We start from the raw sequence: 22,629 nt of genomic DNA on the forward strand, positions 1-22,629 counted from the left end.
TCTAGAGAGTAAATATGCTTTAAGCCAAACAACCACTGGTTCTGAATTGCAATCTCATTACAGTATACTCACAACTTCTATTTTAGACAGAGCGCTTCATTTTAATTTTTTTAACTCACAGGCATGGGGGAATCATGCGTTAAACATGCCATTCCATACTTCCGCCCAAGTGTTTCTTTTTATATGACTTTTCATAAACCAAATGTTAGAGCTTTTACCATAAAGACATGCTGGCTGGCTCCAACCAGTTTTGCATATACCTGTCAATAAGTTAAAATCTGTTTGGGGCATTTTGTAAAAATTTATATTTTTATGTTTAACAGAGTTTTTAAGCTTTGAGGAGTGTTTATTTGTAAGTGATAAATATCTGAGGCTGTAGAAACCTGGTGAAACTTTGACTGTAAAAAGTGTATTTTACCACCTTCCTAGTACAGCAATGGACAGACACACCGTGGCTCTCACTTTTGATATCCTCCTTACCTGGTTTACATAGCTGGGCTTGTGAACCCCCCAGAAGAGTAATAATTGCTGGTCCTGTTCTTACAGATTGGCCTTCCTACTTAACCCTCATACTGTGGTAAAACAAGACTTACACCCATAATGTACAGATGTAGGTTATTCATTTGATCAGCCCCTGTTGTAGGAGAACTTTACTGCAATGCAGGACATTCAAAGCCTGTAATGTATTTGACATTTAAAAAGTATTTTGAAGTTTGTCATTTCCACTTTGAAATTTCAGACTTGATTTTCACTTAAGAAAATGGTGTCAACCCGTACAAAAATGTCCATTAATTATAATCCACATTTCCTGTTGGTGCAAGATTATTGCACCAACAAGATCCTACATCTGTAGTTATCGAATAAAAAAACGATCAAAAGGGATACTATGTGTTTCAGTATCCTTCACATAATGATTAAAAAAATGTAAACAAAGCTTTCCCTCACACAAAATATGATTACATGTTAGCCATGTGTTTTAGAGCATTTGCACAAGAAAGGTGCCATTGCTGCGGTGAGAGAAAAACAAGGCTGGAACAAGCTCTTCTGTGTGACAGCTGAGACGACAGGGTGTCGGTAGGCATGAGGCAGAGCCAAATATAAAAGAGATCTGTATTCTCCTGGATCTCTGAAACACATACAGTCTATTTATTACATTCAAAACATTCCATTTGCCATCATAAGATAACTACAGGGTGGACAGCTAGCCTGCAATGCAGGCTGGCAGTAGAGGAAGCCTGTGTAGCACTACAGTAAGAACACAATCATAGGCTTCATTATTAACAGTGACAGCGGTGCACTGACGTTAATGCCCCAACAGCAGCAACATCATAAACATTCACTGCCATGGAAAGACAACAGTGTGGAGAAACAGTGACATCATTTAAAGTAACAGGCCTGTCCTCCTTCGTTCCAAATAAGATATTTACATGGTGTTCCCCAAAACACACAGCAATGTTTTGTTTATGGTTATATTCAGAATAAAATAGATACAGATCTAGATATTCAGTGATTTGGTAAATCAACTAACTTGCACAAAAATGACTTGAGATAATCTTTAGTCATCCCTTGTAGAAGTCATTGCCATTTATTTAATAATTTGCTTTTCATTTGTCATTCAACAGGTATGGACATATTTCTGGGAATCATCCTAAACTCAGCAAAAAAAAGAAACATCCCTTTTTCAGGACCTTGTCTTTCAAAGATAATTCGTAAAAATACAAATAACTTCACAGATCTTCATTGTAAAGGGTTTAAACACTGTTTCCTATGTTTGTTCAATGAACCATTAACAATTAATGAACATGCACCTGTGGAACAGTCATTAAGACACTAACAGCTTACAGACGGTAGGCAATTAAGGTCACAGTTATGAAAACTTAGGACACTAAAGAGGCCTTTCTACTGTGGGACAGGTACAGGATGGCAACAACAGCTGCCCGAGTTACACCAGGAACGCACAATCCCTCCATCAGTGCTCAGACTGTCCGCAATAGGCTGAGAGAGGCTGGACTGAGGGCTTGTAGGCCTGTTGTAAGGTAGGTCCTCACCAGACATCACTGGTCACAACGTCGCCTATGGGCACAAACCCACCGCCGCTGGACCAGACAGGACTGGCAAAAAGTGCTCTTCACTGACGAGTCGCGGTTTTGTCTCACCAGGAGTGATGGTCGGATTCACGTTTATCGTCGAAGGAATGAGCGTTACACCGAGGCCTGTACTCTGGAGCGGGATCGATTTGGAGGTGGAGGGTCCGTCAATGTCTGGGGCGGTGTGTCACAGCATCATCGGGCTGAGCTTCTTGTCATTGCAGGCAATCTCAACGCTGTGTGTTACAGGGAAGACATCCTCCTCCCTCATGTGGTACCCTTCCTGCAGGCTCATCCTGACATGTCCCTCCAGCATGACAATACCACCAGAAATACTGCTCGTTCTGTGCATAATTTCCTGCAAGATAGGAATGTCAGTGTTTTGCCATGGCCAGCGAAGAGCCCTGATCTCAATCCCATTGAGCACGTCTGGGACCTGTTGGATCGGAGGGTGAGGGCTAGGGCCATTCCCCCCAGAAATGTCCAGGAACTTGCAGGTGGGGTAGAGTGGAAGAGTGGGGTAACATCTCACAGCAAGAACTGGCATATCTGGTGCAGTCCGTGAGGAGGAGATGCACTGCAGTACTTAATGCAGCTGGTGGCCACACCAGATACTGACTGTTAAATTTGATTTTGACCCCCCCTTTCTTCAGGGACACATTATTCCATTTATGTTAGTCACATGTCTGTGGAACTTGTTCAGTTTATCTCTCAGTTGTTGAATCTTGTTATGTTCATACAAATATTTACACATGTTAAGTTTGCTGAAAATAAACGCAGTTGACAGTGAGAGGACGTTTCTTTTTTTGCTGAGTTTATAAGTCTTTAATTGAGACACTTGACATCACAAGTGTTTGTTTATCAGGAAAATGTGACATTTAATGTGATATGAGGTTAGATGATAAACTGATGTCACAGCCATAGACATGCAGTGTTGCAGATTGAACAAGATTCAACAGAGGCAAAGGGTTTGGGAAACCTTTCATCTTACTCAGAATTTTTACAATATACAGACAGACATACAGATTCCAGTCACATTTCCTATCATTTTATGCTGCATAGCCTAGTTATAACTGCATGGCACTGTAGTTGAGTTTTGTAAATTACATATGTGCAAGTAATGTGGTGACATGATCAAGCTGCAACCTAATCAGATGTAACAGCATTGACAATATAGATTGGCAACTCACCCTGGGGGCTGAACACACTTCATATCATATTGAATTGTTGTCTGCTAGATGCTGACAACAGTATATGTAAATAGTAGGCTTAAAATAACACAACATGGCAAGATTTCTGCCTCATAGCACACAACTGAAAAGTCATTGCAATCATTAACAAATGTTTCCTCAGTTCAATCTACAAGAACCTCGAGCTAAATATACACTTATTCAGTATTCACTCATGTCTAATTACTATCATCATATCTTTGTCATTATTTTACGTATTATCCATTACAAAATACAACTTTATAAACCCTCCTGTATAAATATCTAAAATTCCATTGAAAAAAGACAACTATCTGATTCATCCAATTAAACATCAACCAAAATATGATTTTCAGTTCAGTGTCGCTGACACCCACTTATTCATGGGTGTGTGCTGTGCGTATGCTATAAACCCCACCATAAAACACTCCAGTACATATGCAACAGAGTCAGTGTAATGCAAGATTAAAACCTGACCATATATTCACATTCTGAGCAAAGCACCTCATTAAGTTTAGACACATGGACCACATCACTTCAACCACAACACTCCCCCTTATCTCTCACTCTCTCACTGTCTCACTCTCTCACTGTCTCTTTCTCTCTCATGTGAATTGCATGCGACAGCACTCAGACTGTCATTACAATAATCCTTTAACAGTATGTGCCGTTTCTACAATCATTACACCAGATTCCATTCTAAATGGTGCTTGTTAAATCCCACGTTTCTCTGTAAATCATACCTGTGGGTAAAGTATGCACCACCACCTATTACACAAGTGGCATCGAAGCAGACAGGCAAATTCAACAGCATCCATCCGACTCACCCTGACAGCTTTGGCATCTTCACAAAGCTAAACACATCCATGTGCGCAGCAGACTATGGTCAGTCCTTCCAAGACTACAAATCGACCATCTACTTCACGTTGCTGGCTCCATTGTGCCACTGTCTTTAGCACTGGGGATAAATAATGCAGGGAGAAAAAAGCTGGAGCTTCCACAAGTCAGGTGGAGAGATTAGTTCTCTTGTCAGGGCTTCTGCATGCCTGAGTGATTGCTGTGTCCTCGCCTCAGCAGCACAAATCCACCGCCCCTGGAAAAGAATCTGGCAGTGGCGCTTCACCCGGCTACATCCTTCAAAGCATGCCTCCATTCAGCTGCGTTAAGCCACCTTCATTTAATTTCCATCGCAGTGGAATGATGTGCAGGGGCCGTGCAGTAAAAACAGCTTTGAAGAGACACAGCGAGAGGGAAAGCGATGGGAGACACAGAGAGAGAGAGAGAGAGAGGCATAGAGTGAGGGGCTGAGTGAGAGGGGGAGAGAGAGAGTGCAAGAGAGAGGGAGAGAGCGAGCGAGAAAGAGAGGGTAGGATGTAGGGGGACGCTGGGGTTGTAGGGCACACAAATCACTGCTGATGGATGGAGCCTGTTCCTTGAATTCCTCCTCTCCTCTGCAAAGGGCAGTCTCATCAATTCCCACCATCATGTGTTGTGTTTTGAGAATGAAAGTATGGAGGAAGGAGGAGAGATCACAGCAGTAGCGTGGGTGTTGCTCAGCAGGGAAAGCGCGTGGTGTGGGAGGGTGATGAGGTGAAGGGGGGAAGGGGAGAGAGAGAGAGAGAGAGAGAGAGAGAGAGAGAGAGAGGGGGAATGATCTGTACAATACATGAAACCAAGGCCATAGAGGAGCAGAAGGACTAGCTGCAGGCAGAGAAGGGAAAAGGACCCTGTTATTCTCTTCAGTGGTTGTATAGCTAAGGTCTCCACCATCCACCCTCGACACCAGCTCACATAACCACATCTCCAAACAACTTGACATGGCCATTTGAGAGGACACGCATTGATTTCATTATTTCAGTCAAAACACCTAGGACATTATTCCTTTATTGTAAATCCCACTGAAATCGTTTTTTTGTGTGTACAGACCGCAGAGCTGTAATGCTATGTTAAACGGCGGTATGCAGGGCAGCTAACCTATTCAAATCAAATCAAATTTTTATTTTTCACATGTGCCGAATACAAAAGGTGTAGACTTAACTGTGAAATGCTTAAATATAACAATATATATTTAAAAAAAGAACCTTGAAATAGTATCAATAAAATAACAGTAACGAGGCTATATACAATGAATACCAGTACCGAGAGGTACGAGGTAGTTGAGGTAATCAGGATAGATAATAAACAGAATAACAGCAGAGTGTGTAAAGAGTGATAAAGTTTTTCTGTGTGCGTGTGTATGTGTGTTGTGTGTGTGAGTGTTATAGTGTGTGTGTGTGTGTCAGTGTAGTATGTGTGAGTGTAAATAGAGCCAGTGCAATAAAAATTATACAAATAATTAACATTAAGGGGGTCATTGTAAACAGTCAGTGTGGCCAGTATTATGGCTTGGGGTAGAAGCTGTTCAGTAACCTTTTGGTCCCAGACATGGCAATCCGGCACCACTTGCATTGCGGTAGCAGAGAGAACAGTCTATGACTTTGGTGGCTGGAGTCTTTGACAAGTTTTAGGGCCTTCCTCTGACAACACCTGCTATAGAGGTCCTGGATGGCAGGGAGTTCGGCCCCATTAATGTACTGGGCCGTATGCACTACTATTATTCCTTTATTATAGTGCTTTGCAGTCTGATGCCGAGCAGTTGCCATACCAAGTGGTGATGCAGTCAATCAAGATGCTCCCAATGGTGCAGTGGTATAACTTTTTGAGGATCTGAGGGCCCATGCTGAATATTTTGAGCCTCCTGAGGGGGAAGAGGAATTGTCATGCCCTCTTCTTTACTGTATTGGTGTTCGGACCATGATGCAGTGCCTAGCAAAAATATTCATACAACCTGTAATTTAAATGTATTTTTATTTGGATTTCATGTAATGGACATGCACAAAATAGTCAAAATTGATGAAGTGAACTTTTTTTTTACCTGTTACATTTATTATTATTTATTTTTTTAAATACAAATGGAAAAGTGGTATGTGCATGTGTATTCACCCCCTTTGCTATGAAGACCCTAAATAAGATCTGGTGCAACCAATGACCTTCAGAAGTCACATAATTAGTTAAATAAAGTCCACCTGTGTGCAATCTAAGTGTCACATGATCTCAATATATATACCTGTTCTGAAAGGCCCCAGAGTCTGCAACACCACTAAGCAAGGGGCACCACCAAGCAAGATGCACCATGAACACCAAGGAGCTCTCCAAACAGGTCAGGGACAAAGTTGTGGAGAAGTACAGATCAGGGTTGGGTTATAAAAAATATCAGAAACTTTCAACATCCCACGGAGCACCATTAAATCCCTTATTAAAAAATGGAAAGAAGATGGCACCACAACAAACCTGCCAAGAGAGGGCCGCCCACCAAAACTCACGGACCAGGCAAAGAGGGCATTAATCAGAGAGGCAACAAAGAGACCAAAGATAACCCTGAAGGAGCTGCAAAGCTCCACAGCGGAGATTGGAGTATCTGTCCACAGGACCACTTTAAGCCGTACACTCCACAGAGCTGGGCTTTACGGAAGAGAGGCCAGGGAAAAAAAGCCATTGCTTCAAGAAAAAAATAAGCAAAAACGTTTGGTGTTCACCAAAAGGCATGTGGTAGACTCCCCAAACATGGGAGGTATTCTGCTCAGATGAGACTAAAATTTTGCTTTTTGGCCATCAAGGAAAACACTATGTCTGGCGCAAACCAAACACCTCTCAACACCCCGAGAACACCATCCTCAGAGTGAAGCATGGTGGTGGCAGTATCATGCTGTGGGGATGTTTTTCATTGGCAGGGACTGGGAAACAGGTCAGAATTGAAGCAATGATAGATGGCGCTAAATACATGGAAATTCTTGAGGGAAACCTGTTTGTTTTCCAGAGATTTGAGACTGGGATGGAGGTTCACCTTCCAGCAGGACAATGACCCGACGCATACTGATAAAACAACACTCGGGTGGTTTAAGGGGAAACATTTAAATGTCTTGGAATGGCAGTCAAATCCCAGACCTCAATCCAATTGAGAATCTGTAGTATGACTTAAATATTGCTGTACACCAGCGGAACCCATCCAACTTGAAGGAGATGAATAGTTAGCTGTCTATTTATGCACGCTTATGTCCTCTATTTTCTTTGTGTTATTTCTTGTTTGTTTCACAATAAAAAATATTTAGCATCTTCAAAGTGGTAGGCATGTTTTGAAACAAGTGATACAAACCACAAAAAAATCTATTTTAATTCCAGGTTGTAATTCCAGGCAACAAAATAGGAAAAATGCCAAGGGGGGTGAATACTTTTGCAAGCCACTGTAGGTTCTTAGTGATGTGAACACTGAGTAACTTGAAGCTCTTGACCCACTCCACTATAGCCCCGCCGATGTGAATGGGGGCGTGTTCGGTCCTCCGTTTCCTGTAGTCCACGATAAGAACCTTTGTATTGCCCACCTTTGTATTGTATTGTATTGTTGTCCTGGCACCACAGTGCCAGATCTTTGACCTCCTCCCTACAAGCTGTTCCACCGTTGTGTCGTCGGCAAATTTAATGATGGTGTTGGAGTCGTGTGCTGCCACGCAGTTGTGGGTGAACAGGGAGTACTGGAGGGGACTAAGTACACACCCTTGAGGAGTACCCAGTGTTGTCAGATGTGTTGTTGCCTTCCCTCACCACCTGGAGGCGGCCCGTCAGGAAGTCCAGGATCCAGTTACAGAGGGAGGCGTTCAATCCTAGGGTCCTTAGCTTGGTGATGAGCTTAGAGGGCACTATGGAGTTGAACGCTGAGCTGTTGTCAATGAACAGCATTCTCATTTAGGTGTTCCTTTTGTCCAGGTGGGAAAGGCCACCTGTGGCTCTGTATACAGCTAACTGTATATTATCCATGTCCTTGGTCAGCCATGACTCCGAGAAGCATAGTATATTACGGCTTTTTTCTCTTCCGAGTGTGAGGGAATAGAGCCTGGTCGGGAGTGAGCAGTATGCCCTGCGTCGAAGACTCATTAAAGTAGAAGTCTTCGTCTAAATTGAGGTTAGTGATTGCTGTTCTGATGTCCAGAAGCTTTTTTAAGTAATAAGAAACATTATGTACAATTGTTTGGTTTTTTAAGATCAGATAAGATCGGGGATGGGAGGAGGGCTGAGGTGCTCCTATGATTCATAGCCATTGAATTATTCAGACGCATGTCAACTGCATTCTTCAAGCAAGGAAGCTGTTATTTCACATTTTGAGTTTGAATGTTTCCTATGTTTCATATTGCTAGACTGAAAGACATATTTTACATCACGTAAAGGCATTGCTTTTCAAAGCCATTTTCAATATGGTCTGTGGAATCATGTTGATGGATGTGAGGATATTAGCAAAGGAAACATAAAGGAATGTAGCCTATTTCATAACTAATTCCACCTGCAAACCCACTCAAATTACCCCAGTGCCAGCCCACTCTACAGTCTCACATGCAAATGATAGATTAGGAAATGTCTATTATCCAATTGAGGAAAAATCGCCCCTCATTAATCAGAGTCTACAGACCAGGTCCCTCTGTCAAAAAGCACCAAGAGGCAATTTAGATCATTAAGGCGTCTGTGTTATATGGGGTTTGATACTGCCTCATCATGTCTCCGACATCCTGATAAAATGGTCTTCTCTCCTCGGTAATAAAGGCAATCTATTCAGATCTCTCTCTCTCTCCTGTGATCATCACACACACAATACGTTTTACATTTCTTAGTATAATATTAGGATACTCAGGCTAAGGCATTTAAAACAATGATTCGTAGCCATTTCCCTGCAGTCACACAGCAACCATTCTATATTAAAACGCCACAGCTTGTTAGCGTCTAGAGAGTGACTTAGAGTGCCTTTGTTGGTGAGCCGTGCAATAAAGCAACTTGTCACTCCCTCTCTATTCAGATTCATGATTTGGCTGCTCTCTTTAAGGCAGTGAGGCAGAAGCGTGGTTGATCAGTCAGACTCAGACATCCCTGATGCCCCACTGACCATGTAGAGACCTTGAGCCTCAGGAATGCTGACTCTCTGCAACTTTGTAACTTCATCAGTAACCAATAAGGAAACGGGGAAATATTGTCTCCTGCATACGGTTGGTCAATAGAATTTAGCAATCTGTAAAGCTCAGCATCACACACATAAGAGGCTCACAGGCACAACAGCCTGAAATATAGGAGGTACAGTATAACCATCTTACAAAATATGGACATATATGGTGCAGATCATGTATAGTAATAATTGTATTATTATTTAATTAGGGTGTACTTATATAGTCCTGTTTCACTGTATGTACAAGTGGGTAACCTGTATTTCATTCACCCTGATTAGCCATTATTGACGGTGACCATGAAGCAATTAGGGTTAATTGCCTTGCTCAAGGGCAGAACGACAGATTTTACCTTGTCGGCTAAGGATTTCGATCCAGCAACCTTTCAGTTAGTGGCCCAATGCTCCTAACTGCCAAACAGCCAAGGCATCTAGTACACCCAGATCAGATCAGTGAGTGGAAAATATCTGACAGTCTGCTTGTCCCATGGCTGTTGTGGAGAAAGAGAGACTCAGCGTATTCTGGGCTGTTTGTCCATTTGGGCTGCTGCCTTGCCTAGAGGCCAGCGGGAGTGGCAGAGGATATTAAGGTCAGACAGGAGGGACATCTAAGGAGACTGTGGCCCAGGCCTTGAACCAATCAAAGCTCACCCTCTGATTCCTAACATAGCTGCCTCTATCCCCGAGCTCGTTTGAAAAACAGCTGAATTCAAACCTTGGTTAGCTAAATTCTGCAAGTCCAGAGTTTAAAGGCCCAGTGCAGTCAAAAATGTGATTTCCCTGTGTTTTTATATGTATCTCCACACTATGAGGTTGAAATAATACTGTGAAATTGTTAAAATTATGATAATGCCCTTTTAGTGTAAGAGCTGTTTGAAAAGACAGCCTGAAATTTCAGCCTGTTTTGGTGGGAGGGAGGTTTGGCATTCATGCGGTAAATTAGTTAATAGACCAATAAGAAAGAGAGTTCCAAACCTCTCTGCCAATAACAGCTAACTTTCAGTTTTCCCCTCCCAACTCAAACCACTCCCAGATAGTCCTAGCAAAATTCTTGCTTGAGGAATTGCTCTCTGCTAAGAAGCTATTGTTGTTTATTTTGTTTCATTTTAATTGAAAACAATCACAATAAAGGTACTTAATTGTTACCCAGAAATGACTTGATATTGAGATAAAAACGGCTGTATTGTACCTTTAACTCAAGTTGCTCGGAAAGAAAGCTAAGACTTACAAGCAGAAGGCTATGGAGTAATCACTTTCGGGAGTTTAGTGTACGGAGTGATGATTTAAGGACAGCAGCACATACTCTTATATCTTTATATCCTCCCATTCAAGATATCAAAATATACATTTCAGACCGATACTGCATCACTGTGAAGGAAAATATACAGTATAGGTTCTTTGTACATGGTGCATTTTCTCAGTGCTGTTGAGTATGTTCGTTTGTTGGAGCCCACAGCAGAGATACAGTACAAGGTTAATCTGTCAGTGGTGCTGGACTGCCCTCTCGCCCTCACCTGGCCCCTGGCCCTCAACCAGATGTATGTGTCAGCAACCGTCACAGCAAGCTGCACTCTGACATGGACCACTAACACCACCCTGCCCCCCAGTCCATCTCATTCTGCGTGTGTGTGTGTGTGTGTGTGTGTGTGTGTGCGAGCGCTTTCGTCTGCCTTCCTGGCTGGCTGTCTGTCTGCATGCATATATGTGTGCCACATCAGTGCTTTAACCTAGCCAATCTGTTTGTGTGTCTGTGATCTAGTTGTGCCATCCTCATTATCCCCATGCCACTGGTGATTTATTCACTGAATTAAACAGTGTAAGCAGGAAGCTCAACATTTTAATGGCATGTACCATGAATATTCACCAGTGTGACTAATTGGAATTAGAAGGGGAGTGAAACCTGGCTGAGATCACAGAATAAGTCAAAATTGATTTTGATTCAGTTGATCAGTTTTAGTAAAACACCTTAAGAAGTTCAAAGCTCACATTAAAGAGGTTAACACCCTGCTAATCCAAGATAAGGTCACATAGTACAGTACGCATGACAATTACATTATGTACAGTACAGTGGAATTATTCAAAGAGGGATAAACCAAAATTCCCCAAAAACTCTGAGGCACTGACCAATATTATTCCATCCTATGCTGGGTAAAGCGTGTTTGGGTTTTGGAGGTTCCATCTGTCAATACAAGCTATTTACATAACATCAGTGGAAAGTACAATCATCACATGGCCAATTACTGTGTCATCGCCAACCAATACCCAGCATCCACATATAGTCCAATCTAATCACATTTAGAGAGAAATTACATGTATACAATATACATCTTATCCTCAGTTATTATATTAAACATTGGCATTTGTAGACTAAAAAGACATACAACTTTGATGTGACATGTTTTATACAAATAACTTCAACCAGGAGTGGATTTATGGTTAATCCACAACCCTAAATCCACAATCCCCAATCCTGAAATTAATCCTATACAGCATTCATTGATTACTAACACTGATGTTTTAAAATTCCAAATTATAAAAATGTTATGTAATCAAACCAATATTCAGCTAGTTCATTACAAAAGTACAATACAGAACTGCGTACTAGGAATTATCTACTCACTGAATGACGGTGAACACTCCAAGTTCATTGTCATCTGGGTCCATAGCTAATGACAGGCCTTGAAACAGCCCTCGTTTTCCTCTCCTCTCCTCTCTCTCCGAACCGACCCTTTCACCAGCTCTACTGGATATTTACTCCTTCACTCCTTTCTCCAGAGTCCAGAGTCTCTGTCTGTTCCACGCTCCAGCAAGAGTCACCATAGGCAACTAACTGAGCTAGCCTGCCTGAACCATTCAGCTGTTATCACGTACTGTGGTCCTGTCCAAGTCAGGGAGAGAGAGATGCCCCCAGGGCTGGGACCCAGCTCGTCTCTTCTGCCTCAGTAATGAAATAACATCACATTCCGGGCCACTGCATCAGAAAGCAAAGAGGGATCAATCGTGAACAGCTAGGAACCGATAAGTGGCTGTGCTGGTGCACTACTGATGCTTCGCTAAGAAAATAGGCACAAAAAAAATGGAAAACCTATTGAAAGTCAGCATTTCTCCTGCTCCTTCACCTAGCTGCACAATGGTAACAACAATGATGCAGGACATCGAAGCAATGAGCTGTTTGTGGAACACTACTGTACAACACATGTAACTTTCCCCAACCATTTGAGCAGCAGATGAGACAAAAATACATTTTCAGGCCTATAAATAGTAGCACCAACTTTGAACGTCACACAATGATATCAACTGGCCTACTAGCCGTCACTCAAGCACCTGTCCAAAACAAGGCTTTGCCAATAATATGCATTAATCATGTACTGTAGTTTACAGTAAATTCTAGCCCCAGGCTATTCAATTAATGAGTAATTTCTGTTGTATTATCTCGTGTTCTGATGATGGGATTGTTAGGGCAGAATTCTCCCTTAAAGCTGCAGCATTACAGCATTATGATAGTTCATGCTGGATTACCCTGAGCAGATTCTCTCATGCGTGAATGGCATACGCAGTCTTCCATTAGTTATGAAGTGAAGCACATGTGTGTTGCCTTGCTGCAACTGAATTAAATTCAATTACATAACAGATATGCTGTCTTGTAGGTTTTGGACAGTGGTCCATGAGAACTGAACAGTTACTGTATGAATGATTAAGTACAGGCTAGTAATCCCCAATACAATTATTTTGGGGAAATTCTACACGTCAGATACACCTTGTATAGCACTTCCACACACCCTCTCCCCTTTTCTCATTACCATAAAGTTGAGGATAACCATATGGAATAGGTCGAGGTCGAAAAAGTATTTCCCCCTGTGACATATATACTTGACATGAACCAATCCAGTCATGTGGACTGCCACTGGCCCCTGGGCCACAGTGCAATGCATCAGTGGCCTGTTTTTCCATGACACACAAACCAGACCAGACCGCACCATTTAGCGCAATGATGGGGGCCACTCCAAGTGAGGCAACGCTGCTGATCTTTTTTTGTTGTTGATCTAATTCATCACTAGCCTAAATGTTAAGATTCGGGTAAATATGCACAACGGTCATCACCACAGTAATGATGATGCCTGTTTTCGGTTTGATAAAATGCCAGTGTGTGTGGGAAGTAGCCTAAATTATCTAATTCTAGATGTGAGCTGCCTTACTATACCAACCGGCATGGTTATCACACCAAGTTCTAAAATTCAGATTTATCAACCATACTCTTAGTGTAACGATTCTCATTGGTGGAAGGAGAGGAGGACCAAGGTGCAGCGTGGTACGTGTTCATTTTAATAAACAAAATAAACTGAACACTGAATTGACAAAAATTAATAAAGAGAGAGAACGAAAACGAAACAGTTCTGAAAGCAATACGCACAAACAGAAAACAATCACCCACAACACATAATGGAAAACAGGCTACCTAAGTATAGCTCCCAATCAGAGACAACGATAGACAGCTGCCTCTGATTGGGAACCACACCAGGCCAAACACAGAAATAGACAACCTAGACATACAACATAGAATGCCCACCCACATCATACCCTGACCAAACAAAACATAGAAACATACAAAGCAATCTATGGTCAGGGCGTGACACTTAGGCATATATAACATAATAAAACAAATAACAAGGATGGTACACTAATAGCCACAAAATAACCATACAATAGTCACCAACTACACATAAATGACTACTCTGTACATGACGGACATGAAAATGTCTACAAACCATCAAATAAGTGATTCACTCGCAGTGAGTTAGTTTTACAAAATAGTTTTGTTTGTGACATTAGGAGGGGGGGAAAGTGTCTTTGTTCGAGTTTATAGAGCAGTGATATGCAGTGATTTGCATAAAACGATGACAGTTACACCATGCAAAACAGCAGAATTATAAAAATATTAACTACAGCTCCGGGAGACACCAAACACTGTACTAAAGGTGACTAATGTATTCACAAAACCCACTGACTCAATTTATTGGACCAATAGTGTGATTTGTTTCACAATTTGAAAAGTGTATTATTATATGTTGACCAATTAGAATGAAATCTTCATAAAATTGAACATTATTCTCATGAATGATATTAGCTATATGGAAATACTATATTGCATGGAAGTCAGAGAAAGGTTACATCGTTATGAGTGTGTAAAATACTCCCTCTCGGTTCTGAATCTAAACTTCAAACTTTTATGTAGCCCATTTCTTGGTATCTCATTTTCATGATACAGTAATCTTTTTGAAAACAAGGTTCATAATTATTTGAAAACAAGATTCATAATTAATTAAATACAATTTAAGTTCATAACAAACTCTATAATAACTACATCAACTCCACTCTATAGTGTCTATAACTGTTTCTCTACTCCTAGCAGAGAATGGAGGTTTTCCAGTGAAACCCAACAGTCAATGAGATGAAGGTCTATCATCTTCCCAATATCAGATAGCAGCTCTCTACACACTACAGCACCTCCCTGTTACAGCTCTGGGAGGATAGGATTCACAGTACCCAGCAATTATCTGTAATGTGGGAGGAAAATCAATGTGGCCATGGAAAGCCAGTAAGGTCACAAAGCCCAGGGTGTCACTTAGAAATTAGCAGACTGGCTGCTGGAACCTTTTTAAAGCATGACTGGCTCAATTGTCAAAGCTAGAAATCATATGGTTTTTGTGATTATTGTGTTTTTGCTATCCATTGTAAATAATATTTGTAGGCCTGCAGTATGTGGCCAAATTGTATCTATGATATTATGTAATCCATTCCTCTTTTTTATATGTTCTATTTATATCTGTAAATCGACCAATGAAATCAAGCCGCAGCCGGCCATGATTACAGACACCTGTGCGTCTCCTTTCAAACTATATAAACTAGTGACCCGCAGTTCATCACTGTACCCTGATGAAGACAGCTTGGCTGTCGAAACGTTGGTTCTAAAATGATTGCATCTGAGCTCCGAGTGAGCGGCTCTGCTTTTTTCAAATGTCCTTGTTTTGTCTACCTAACAAATATATTCTAAGGCAGACCTAAACAGTCATCTGCTCTTGGCTTACACACACAATGTTTTGCATATATCCTACTTGAATATTGCTACAGCTGTGAAGACCCTTAACTAAAATACATCCACCTGTTAACTGTGATAACTTTGCACATTACAAAGATTGTGAAAATACTAACACTAGAAATGTGCTTAAAAAATAACCTGCAGACAGCGCAATAACACAGTAATAACACATGCATATTTCATGTGTAGCACTACATACAAAGTATTGCAGTATCCAAATCATTGTACTCTACAGTATCTTCAGTCATATCAGCACGCTGGAGTAGATTAATATAAAATAAAGTAACAAAAAAACAACAACTCACTTCTGTTGATCTAATTGGTGCTCGTCCATGGCAAAACTGGCATCACAGACTTGCTCTACTGCAGATACACCACTGTGTTCTATCTCCATGTTCTCCCTCCAAGGTAGGCTCTAACTAATGGGGCAAATAGAAAGAAAACCTGCGATCTACCATATGCCCCTCTATCCTGGAGGAGGGCTTCTCTTCCAGCCTTCTCTGACTGTCTTCCTTGACTGTCTTCTGGTGTAAATCCTATCAACAGCCTGATGATATTGAGAAGAATGAGGAAAATCAATAGATGGGGGCCAGTTATGTTTCAATGTTCAGTCTAAGTGGAAATGTGAAACTGCATGGCTTTTGTAAGTAGTTTATCAAGAGTTTGTCTCACATCTAAATTGCATTTTTCTCTCACCATTACTGCCATTTCCCCTTTCATTGTAGAGGAGATGGGCTATCAAGTGTGAGGACTGATAATCAGAGCACTCAGACCTGATAGCTTCCTCACATTCACAGCCCTGTAAAGACATTCAAATGTCTCTCATAGGTTTAGCAAAGATCTCATACTTGAAAAACATGTAACAGATACTAAGCCTTTTGGCTACTATATAATTACAACAAAGGTGATCATGTTGATAGCGGTTGTATTTCAATAGTAACATATTTTTCAGCAGTGAGTCGGGCACCTGGACACTGTGTTGTCAAAAAGCTCCAGAGTAATCTAAAATAGCGTGCAGCATATCGATGGACGTTCTTATTATCTTATCCAATGATACTGTGGGTATTGATTCCCCATACACAATATGGCTGGAACCATCTGAATGCCCGTTAGATATAGTATATTTCACGAGAGAATTATATTAACCTATTCAAGTAATTGCAGGTCAAAAGTAAATATTAACCTATTAAAGTAATTGCAGGTCAGTGTTTCAAAGTCCTCTACTTAGAGAGATGATTCAGTACTATCATATAATTGGTTGATGACTCAGTTTAAGTACATGGGTGAAGTGGCATGAAAAATCCATCACGTCCTGTGGTGTCAAGCAGTGACACGTTTTGCATTTTGGCATCTGTAAATAAAACAATGGCCCACACCCAGGCAATGAAATCATTCATGAGGAGAGACAAATGTTATCAAGAGACAAAATGATGCAATCAAATTCCAAAGCACTTCTTTATCATTGTGGTAAAATAGTCTCCCATGACTACATTTGCAGCCTATGCCAGGACACAGATGACTGTGTACTGATGCAAGATGTTCAGAAGCAATGGGGCTACAGAGAAAATGGAGTCATAACAGAGCTCTTCAATAAATTCAAGTAAACCAAAAAAGCACGTGTTCCGAGGAATCCAATTCACTGATCAGCTAAAGGGGTCGGCATAAACTGAACTCATGTGGAAAATGGCCCTACTTTCTTCCACATGAATTAAGGCTAAATAGGGGAAGCATCTGAAATGCTCTTTTTGTCTGTCAAGTTCAGTCAAGTTAGGCTACAGTGTTTATTGTCCATTGAAAAACATAGGGTGACTATAAAAATGTATCCTTACAGAATACAGGGAGTAATGTTACTATCATGCAAAATATTAAAGACTTTGACCTATGAGCAAAACAAATCAACAGAAATGTGGGAACAAGTTGACACTCAGACATTGTAAATGTTCTGATGGCATCCACTGCCCGTCTAGACCAAACAACAGCACAGACATGTGACTAATGAGGGAATTGCACTTTGAAACCGACCTTCGGTATGTGTAATTTGTTTGCTACAGTCTAACAGCGTTATGGAAATACAAAAGGCAATCATTCGTTAAATGAATAACCTACACATCAAAAAAGAATGTAATGCTTTGATGTGTGTTTTAGGCTAGTGATGTGAATATGCATTCTTGCAAAGTGAGCGAGTCAGAACAGGAGTGTTGGGATGATTAAGCTTAGGCCTCCTCTCATTTTTTCACTCTGCAGCCCACTTGAAATCCCAGGGCAATGGTGTAGAGATAACCTAATAAATCATTGAAGGAAATAACTCCCACATTTAGCAGCCCCGGAAGCCTTGCAGGCGCGAAGCAGCGGGCTCCGGTGAGACAACAACTCAGGCTGCATTATGAACCCTCTGCCAGGCACAGACTACACGGTGTGCTCGAGTCTCAGCTCCCGGGCACTATGGGAGCCTCTGGTAAATATTTGTATTTTCTCTGGAGGAAAAACCTTAACAGCTGTGGGGATTTCAAATCAAACAACAAGCAACCAGGGTATATGAATGACTAGTTGTGGAGCTCATCGGAGGGTCATAGTCCTCAATGATAGTTCAACTTTCAGTCGGTCAACTCGGTACAAGGCTAGGGAGAGTTCGCGCACCAGCGCCCTTTACTGAAGAACATTTGAATCACGTCTGACAAGGCCAATGAACACCGTGCCTCATTACAAGCACCACCTTCCACAGGTGATAAACCCAAGTCACGGATGAGTTCCGTAAATTCTTCTGCTCTTCACCTTGAGCTGAGCAGAACAATTCATGCCTTTCTTTAAAAAACAAACATTGGAACATCTTTACTCCAACTTAACTGTCCCACTTAAGGAGGGCGTGCTCATTCTTCTGCACGTTGTGTGTTAATTGGTAACTAGTTTTGTGAAGTGAGCTTAAGACAACCTGAGCCCAGCCACATTCAACCAAGCTGATGTTGCAAGGGTATTCCCACTTCGTGGATGTGGAGAGGATGGAGGGGCTGGGGCGGGTAGGCAGCAGCCCCCGTGCACCTGGTGAGAGGGGAGGGGGCATGGTCCCCTCTTCAGATGTTCGCTGTGACAACAGTACCCCTTAGTGGCAAGGTATATCGGGTACGTCACTGGTAGCCGAAGCCCCCGAACCCAGAGTGGACCGGGCTTCAGGCAAACATCTTCACTTAAACACATTAAGTATTATTTCAAGTTCCACGGTGTTCACGGGTGTCAAGAGGGTTGTGTCCTCCATGTGAGCTTAATAAAAATAGTTTGTTTCCCACACAGTCAGACACTCTCTTTTCGAGAGTTGTGTAAATTAAAAAAGGCATGGAAAAATAACCAAATTCTCAGAGCCCACAAGGTGTCGTTGAACCCGTTTTGATGGCACTTTATGGGAGACTCTCTGTGTAGACCAATGGCTTGCATGCGCAGTGTTGCCCTGGATTATGCAAACAGTGACATGGGGTACAGGCTACAATTCATTGTGCGTCCCCAAGGATTTAAAGGCATCATTATGTCAACTATTCCTGAAGCCTCAATGCCCATTTAGAGGGAGATTTCTTCCCTTCTCCAGAAGTAGGCAAACCGAATGGTTCCTATGTCAGAGGCCCAGGACGGCTGGTATAGCCAGTATTTCCTGGTTTGTACTTTGCATCCCTTTTTAGACCTGTGTATCCTAAACAAGCACACCTGCATCTACAAATTCAGAATGCTCACGAACAGCCAGTTGTTACAGTTACAGTCAGTGCGCCGGGGCAATTGGTTCACCTCCATCGACCTGAAGGAGGCGTACATTCATGGCCATATATTCCCCTCACAGAAAGGTCCTGAGGCTCCCTTTCGGGCTTTCCCTCTCGCCTCGCACTTTCACAAAGGTTGTGGAGCTGAGTTTGGTACCGATGCGGTGTCTGGGGCTCAGGATATTGGACAACCTGGACAATTGGCTGGTGGTGGCAGAGCCAAGGGAGCAGGGGGTGTTACACACATCCATGCTGGTTTCCCATGTTCAGTTTCTGGGTTTCATAGTCAATCAATAGAAGAGATGTTTGAGTCCACAACGGATTCCGTTTCTGGGTCTTGAGTTAGACTCGGTCGAGAATTGTGCGTTCTTATCCTTGCAGAGGAAGACCGGTTTCCGGCTTCGCTCAATTTCAGCTGCCTGCGCATATTGGGGATGATGGCTTCTATGAAAGCTGTGGTTCCTTTCGGGCTGTTGCTGATGCGACCTTTAAAGGTGGTGGGGAATACACTCGCTTGTACACATCGCGCCACCTAAACCGGTCACTACTGGTGTCCCCGTCCTGTCTACGTGCTCTAGCACAGTGGAAGGACTCGCGGCTGTTGTCACTGGGGACCCCCATGGGTCAAGTTATATCCCAAAAGGTGGCATACATCAACAGACAGGGATGGTGTGGTCTCACCCCATCTTTTTCTTGGCTCGCTCCCTACTGGTGTGGAGCAGTGAGCACTTTCCCTCACTCTGGGTGACGCATCTCCCCGGCAGTCTCAACACGGGTGCGGATCCGCCTCAACATGGCGGAAAGTTTGTGAACTTGTTTTTAATGGCACTGCATTGTCATGTAGCTTTCTCTTATTTTTCCGTATTTTTTGCCCCATTATTTTTTTTATTTGTTGATTACTAAATGTTAAAACATTTCAAATTGTTTTTTGTACAGAGCTTCAAAAGGGAATATCATACACTTTAGTTGGAGGAAACATGTGGAAGTAATGCTGCTTTAAAAGTTGAAAAATCTAATATCCAATTTAGGAGAAAAAGGCATGCAAACATTTTGCTGTGATTTTCACACCTGATCTACATTAATCCTTGGAGAACATACAGTATATTTAGAACATTAATACTTTCACCAAATTGCCTAAATGGATTCTCTGAACATTATGTCACCAAGTTACCCCATTAACCAAACCATTTACTGTATGAAATTGTCTATTGTTGTATAATAAAGGTAAAAACAATATCTAGACCTATATCATAAGATTCTTTGAGTAACTGTGGTTCAGGTCATGTTATGATATGAAGAAAGGAATCTAGCCTTTAGAGCAGGACATGTAATGTCCATGGCCTTTTCATTGCAAATATTCTGATCTTCTCAAAAATCTATGTTTGCCGGGTTGTGTCTCGTCCGGGGGATGCTTTTACATCTCTGGGAGGAAGGACTTCAACATTGCACAGCAGCTGAAATCTGGTTCCATCTGAGTGAAAGCTCCTTGCCTACAACAACACCAGGCTGTGAAGAAGGAAAGCATACAAAAAGCAGAAATAGACAAGACATTAAAACCTTGCATACCAGCAATACATTAAATGACACCCAAGTCCAAGCAATAAGCTCAAAGTACAAAGCCAAAATACCTGAAGTATTGCTTGTTCACCTTCGATCATCTCCTTGTACTGGTGGCGGAGAGCAAGTTTATGCTGAAAGACAAATTCCAGAAAAATAAGTTAAAACATGAATTAATTCATGTCCTATTGCTTATTTTTGCCTGTTTACTGCTACAGCTGTACTGAAATGACCTATACACACTTAACCTGCTTCCAGACCAACAATGGCAATGCAGACACAATAAAAAAGCAAGATTAAGCAAACATTTAGCTTCATAGTTACCGGCTGGCTAAATGTAAATAGTATTTATCTAGCTAGCCAGCTAGTTGAACAAGCAACAAAACCGACCTTGAAATCTATAATCCAATAGCTAGCTAGCTACTTAGTTTTATTTTCATTGTGGCTAGCTAGCCAATTTAGCATGTGTTACTGTAACATAACATGAGGTCTGATTAGCTTGCTAACCGATTAGCATTCGCACCCTAGCGACTATCTTCGACAGCTAGCTAGTTAAATATGACAAACTTGCAAGCACGAAAAAGTTTATCATCATGTCATGCAAGCCTTAGCACATCAGCAATCACATTAAAAGCAGAATGCAAATGGACAGCTCAACTAGCTGGCTTAACATTACTTTGTCTCGCAATGAGCCATCTGTAAACAATGGCTCGTTGCAGGGCGAAGCATGCGGGAACGGTACCTGTACGCAACTGTCTAGCTAACTATCTACCTATATAGCTAACAATAACTAACAACAGCTAACAATAACTTTTTGATTCAGTTAAGACAACGTATGTATATGTAGCCATCTTGGCATTTTAACTGTAGACTCTTACCGGTATAGTATATTGATTATGATGATTCACAGCAGACTTGTCTGAAACGCTTTGAAAATAATCTGTCCAACTCGGCTTCAACCAGTCCAGACTGCTCCAGGCACAGAAGACAGAGCTGTGTGGATACTAGCAGCTGGGATGACGAGTTTGGAGAGGGATGTAGGTACAGGGGGTGCCGTGTTGTTCTTCTGTCGGTGCCTCTGCGCCAACTCATGTTCTTCAGAAAGGGCATTTCTCCCCAAATACATACATGCAGGCAAACAATGTGTACCACGGTCCACAACTTGGTCGGTTTCTTCCTGGGTCTTCAGTCTTCTCCCCTTCAGGCCATTCATCACCTTTCGGATCTGGGATATGGTTGTATTCTGTAAATAACTTGGAGATAACCCCATCAGTGAGGATTATGCGACCACAGCATTCGAAAACGTCATACTTGGTGAACTTCCAGAAGGATTTATTTGAGGTCTGTCGTTATTTGCGGCAGGATATTTTTTCCACCCACAGAGAGGATAAATACAGGTTCCATTGCTTGTTCTGACCCCCTCTAAGAATGATGAAAACTGAGGGTAGCAGTGCAATATCTTTTTAAGCTGAATTTTTGGATTGTTAGCATATGAACAACTTGCAATTCGATTGCTGGACTATCGAAGACATCCATCCAACCCATTTATTCAGATCCAGCAGTTCAAAGAGGATAGTTTAAAAGTTAAACAATTGGGGCTAGTTATTGTTTGTTAGCAGCATACTTTAGTTGTTTTCCGATTATTATTTTATATTTAAATAAAAACTCCTAAAACTAGAACCGTCTTTTGGGCGTCATGGGAATGTAACATTTTAATACATTCTAATAACATTTTACTTGTCCAAAATCGTGTGACATAATACACTTCCTTGTATTAATAGCAGTGTCTTTTGCCTATCAATATAATAAGCTTGTAAGTGTGAAATTAGACATTGAAGTTCAACCCTGTTTCAACAATCATCATTTCGTATTATTCTGTATTGTAACGACCCTGGGTTTATACATTTGAGACACTTCATTT

The 22,629-nt window shown here is 41.7% G+C and overlaps 1 protein-coding gene and 1 long non-coding RNA gene across 3 annotated transcripts in view; both read right to left on the minus strand.

The window, feature by feature from the left end:
* LOC129816189 (FERM and PDZ domain-containing protein 4-like) overlaps positions 1 to 4,846 on the minus strand; it is a 57,240-nt gene extending 52,394 nt beyond the window's left edge. Inside the window, exon 1 of one of the 2 annotated variants that reach the window (XM_055870428.1) lies at positions 4,123 to 4,843. In XM_055870428.1, coding sequence (XP_055726403.1) covers positions 4,123 to 4,163 — 41 coding nt within the window. In that variant the 5' untranslated portion in view covers positions 4,164 to 4,843. Of the gene's footprint in view, positions 1 to 4,122 lie in introns of both variants that reach the window. The other variant, XM_055870430.1, reaches the window with a different exon arrangement.
* Positions 4,847 to 13,616: 8,770 nt separating this feature from the next.
* Positions 13,617 to 22,348, minus strand: LOC129816190 (uncharacterized). Its single transcript, XR_008753533.1, has 3 exons — positions 21,587 to 22,348; positions 20,780 to 20,842; positions 13,617 to 20,657 (listed from the first exon to the last, which is right to left on the minus strand). It is a non-coding gene; the product is annotated as an uncharacterized LOC129816190 (long non-coding RNA).
* Positions 22,349 to 22,629: the final 281 nt, after the last annotated feature.

The sequence above is a fragment of the Salvelinus fontinalis genome, chromosome 19 (assembly GCF_029448725.1).
Source record: "Salvelinus fontinalis isolate EN_2023a chromosome 19, ASM2944872v1, whole genome shotgun sequence".
NCBI lineage: Eukaryota > Metazoa > Chordata > Actinopteri > Salmoniformes > Salmonidae > Salvelinus > Salvelinus fontinalis.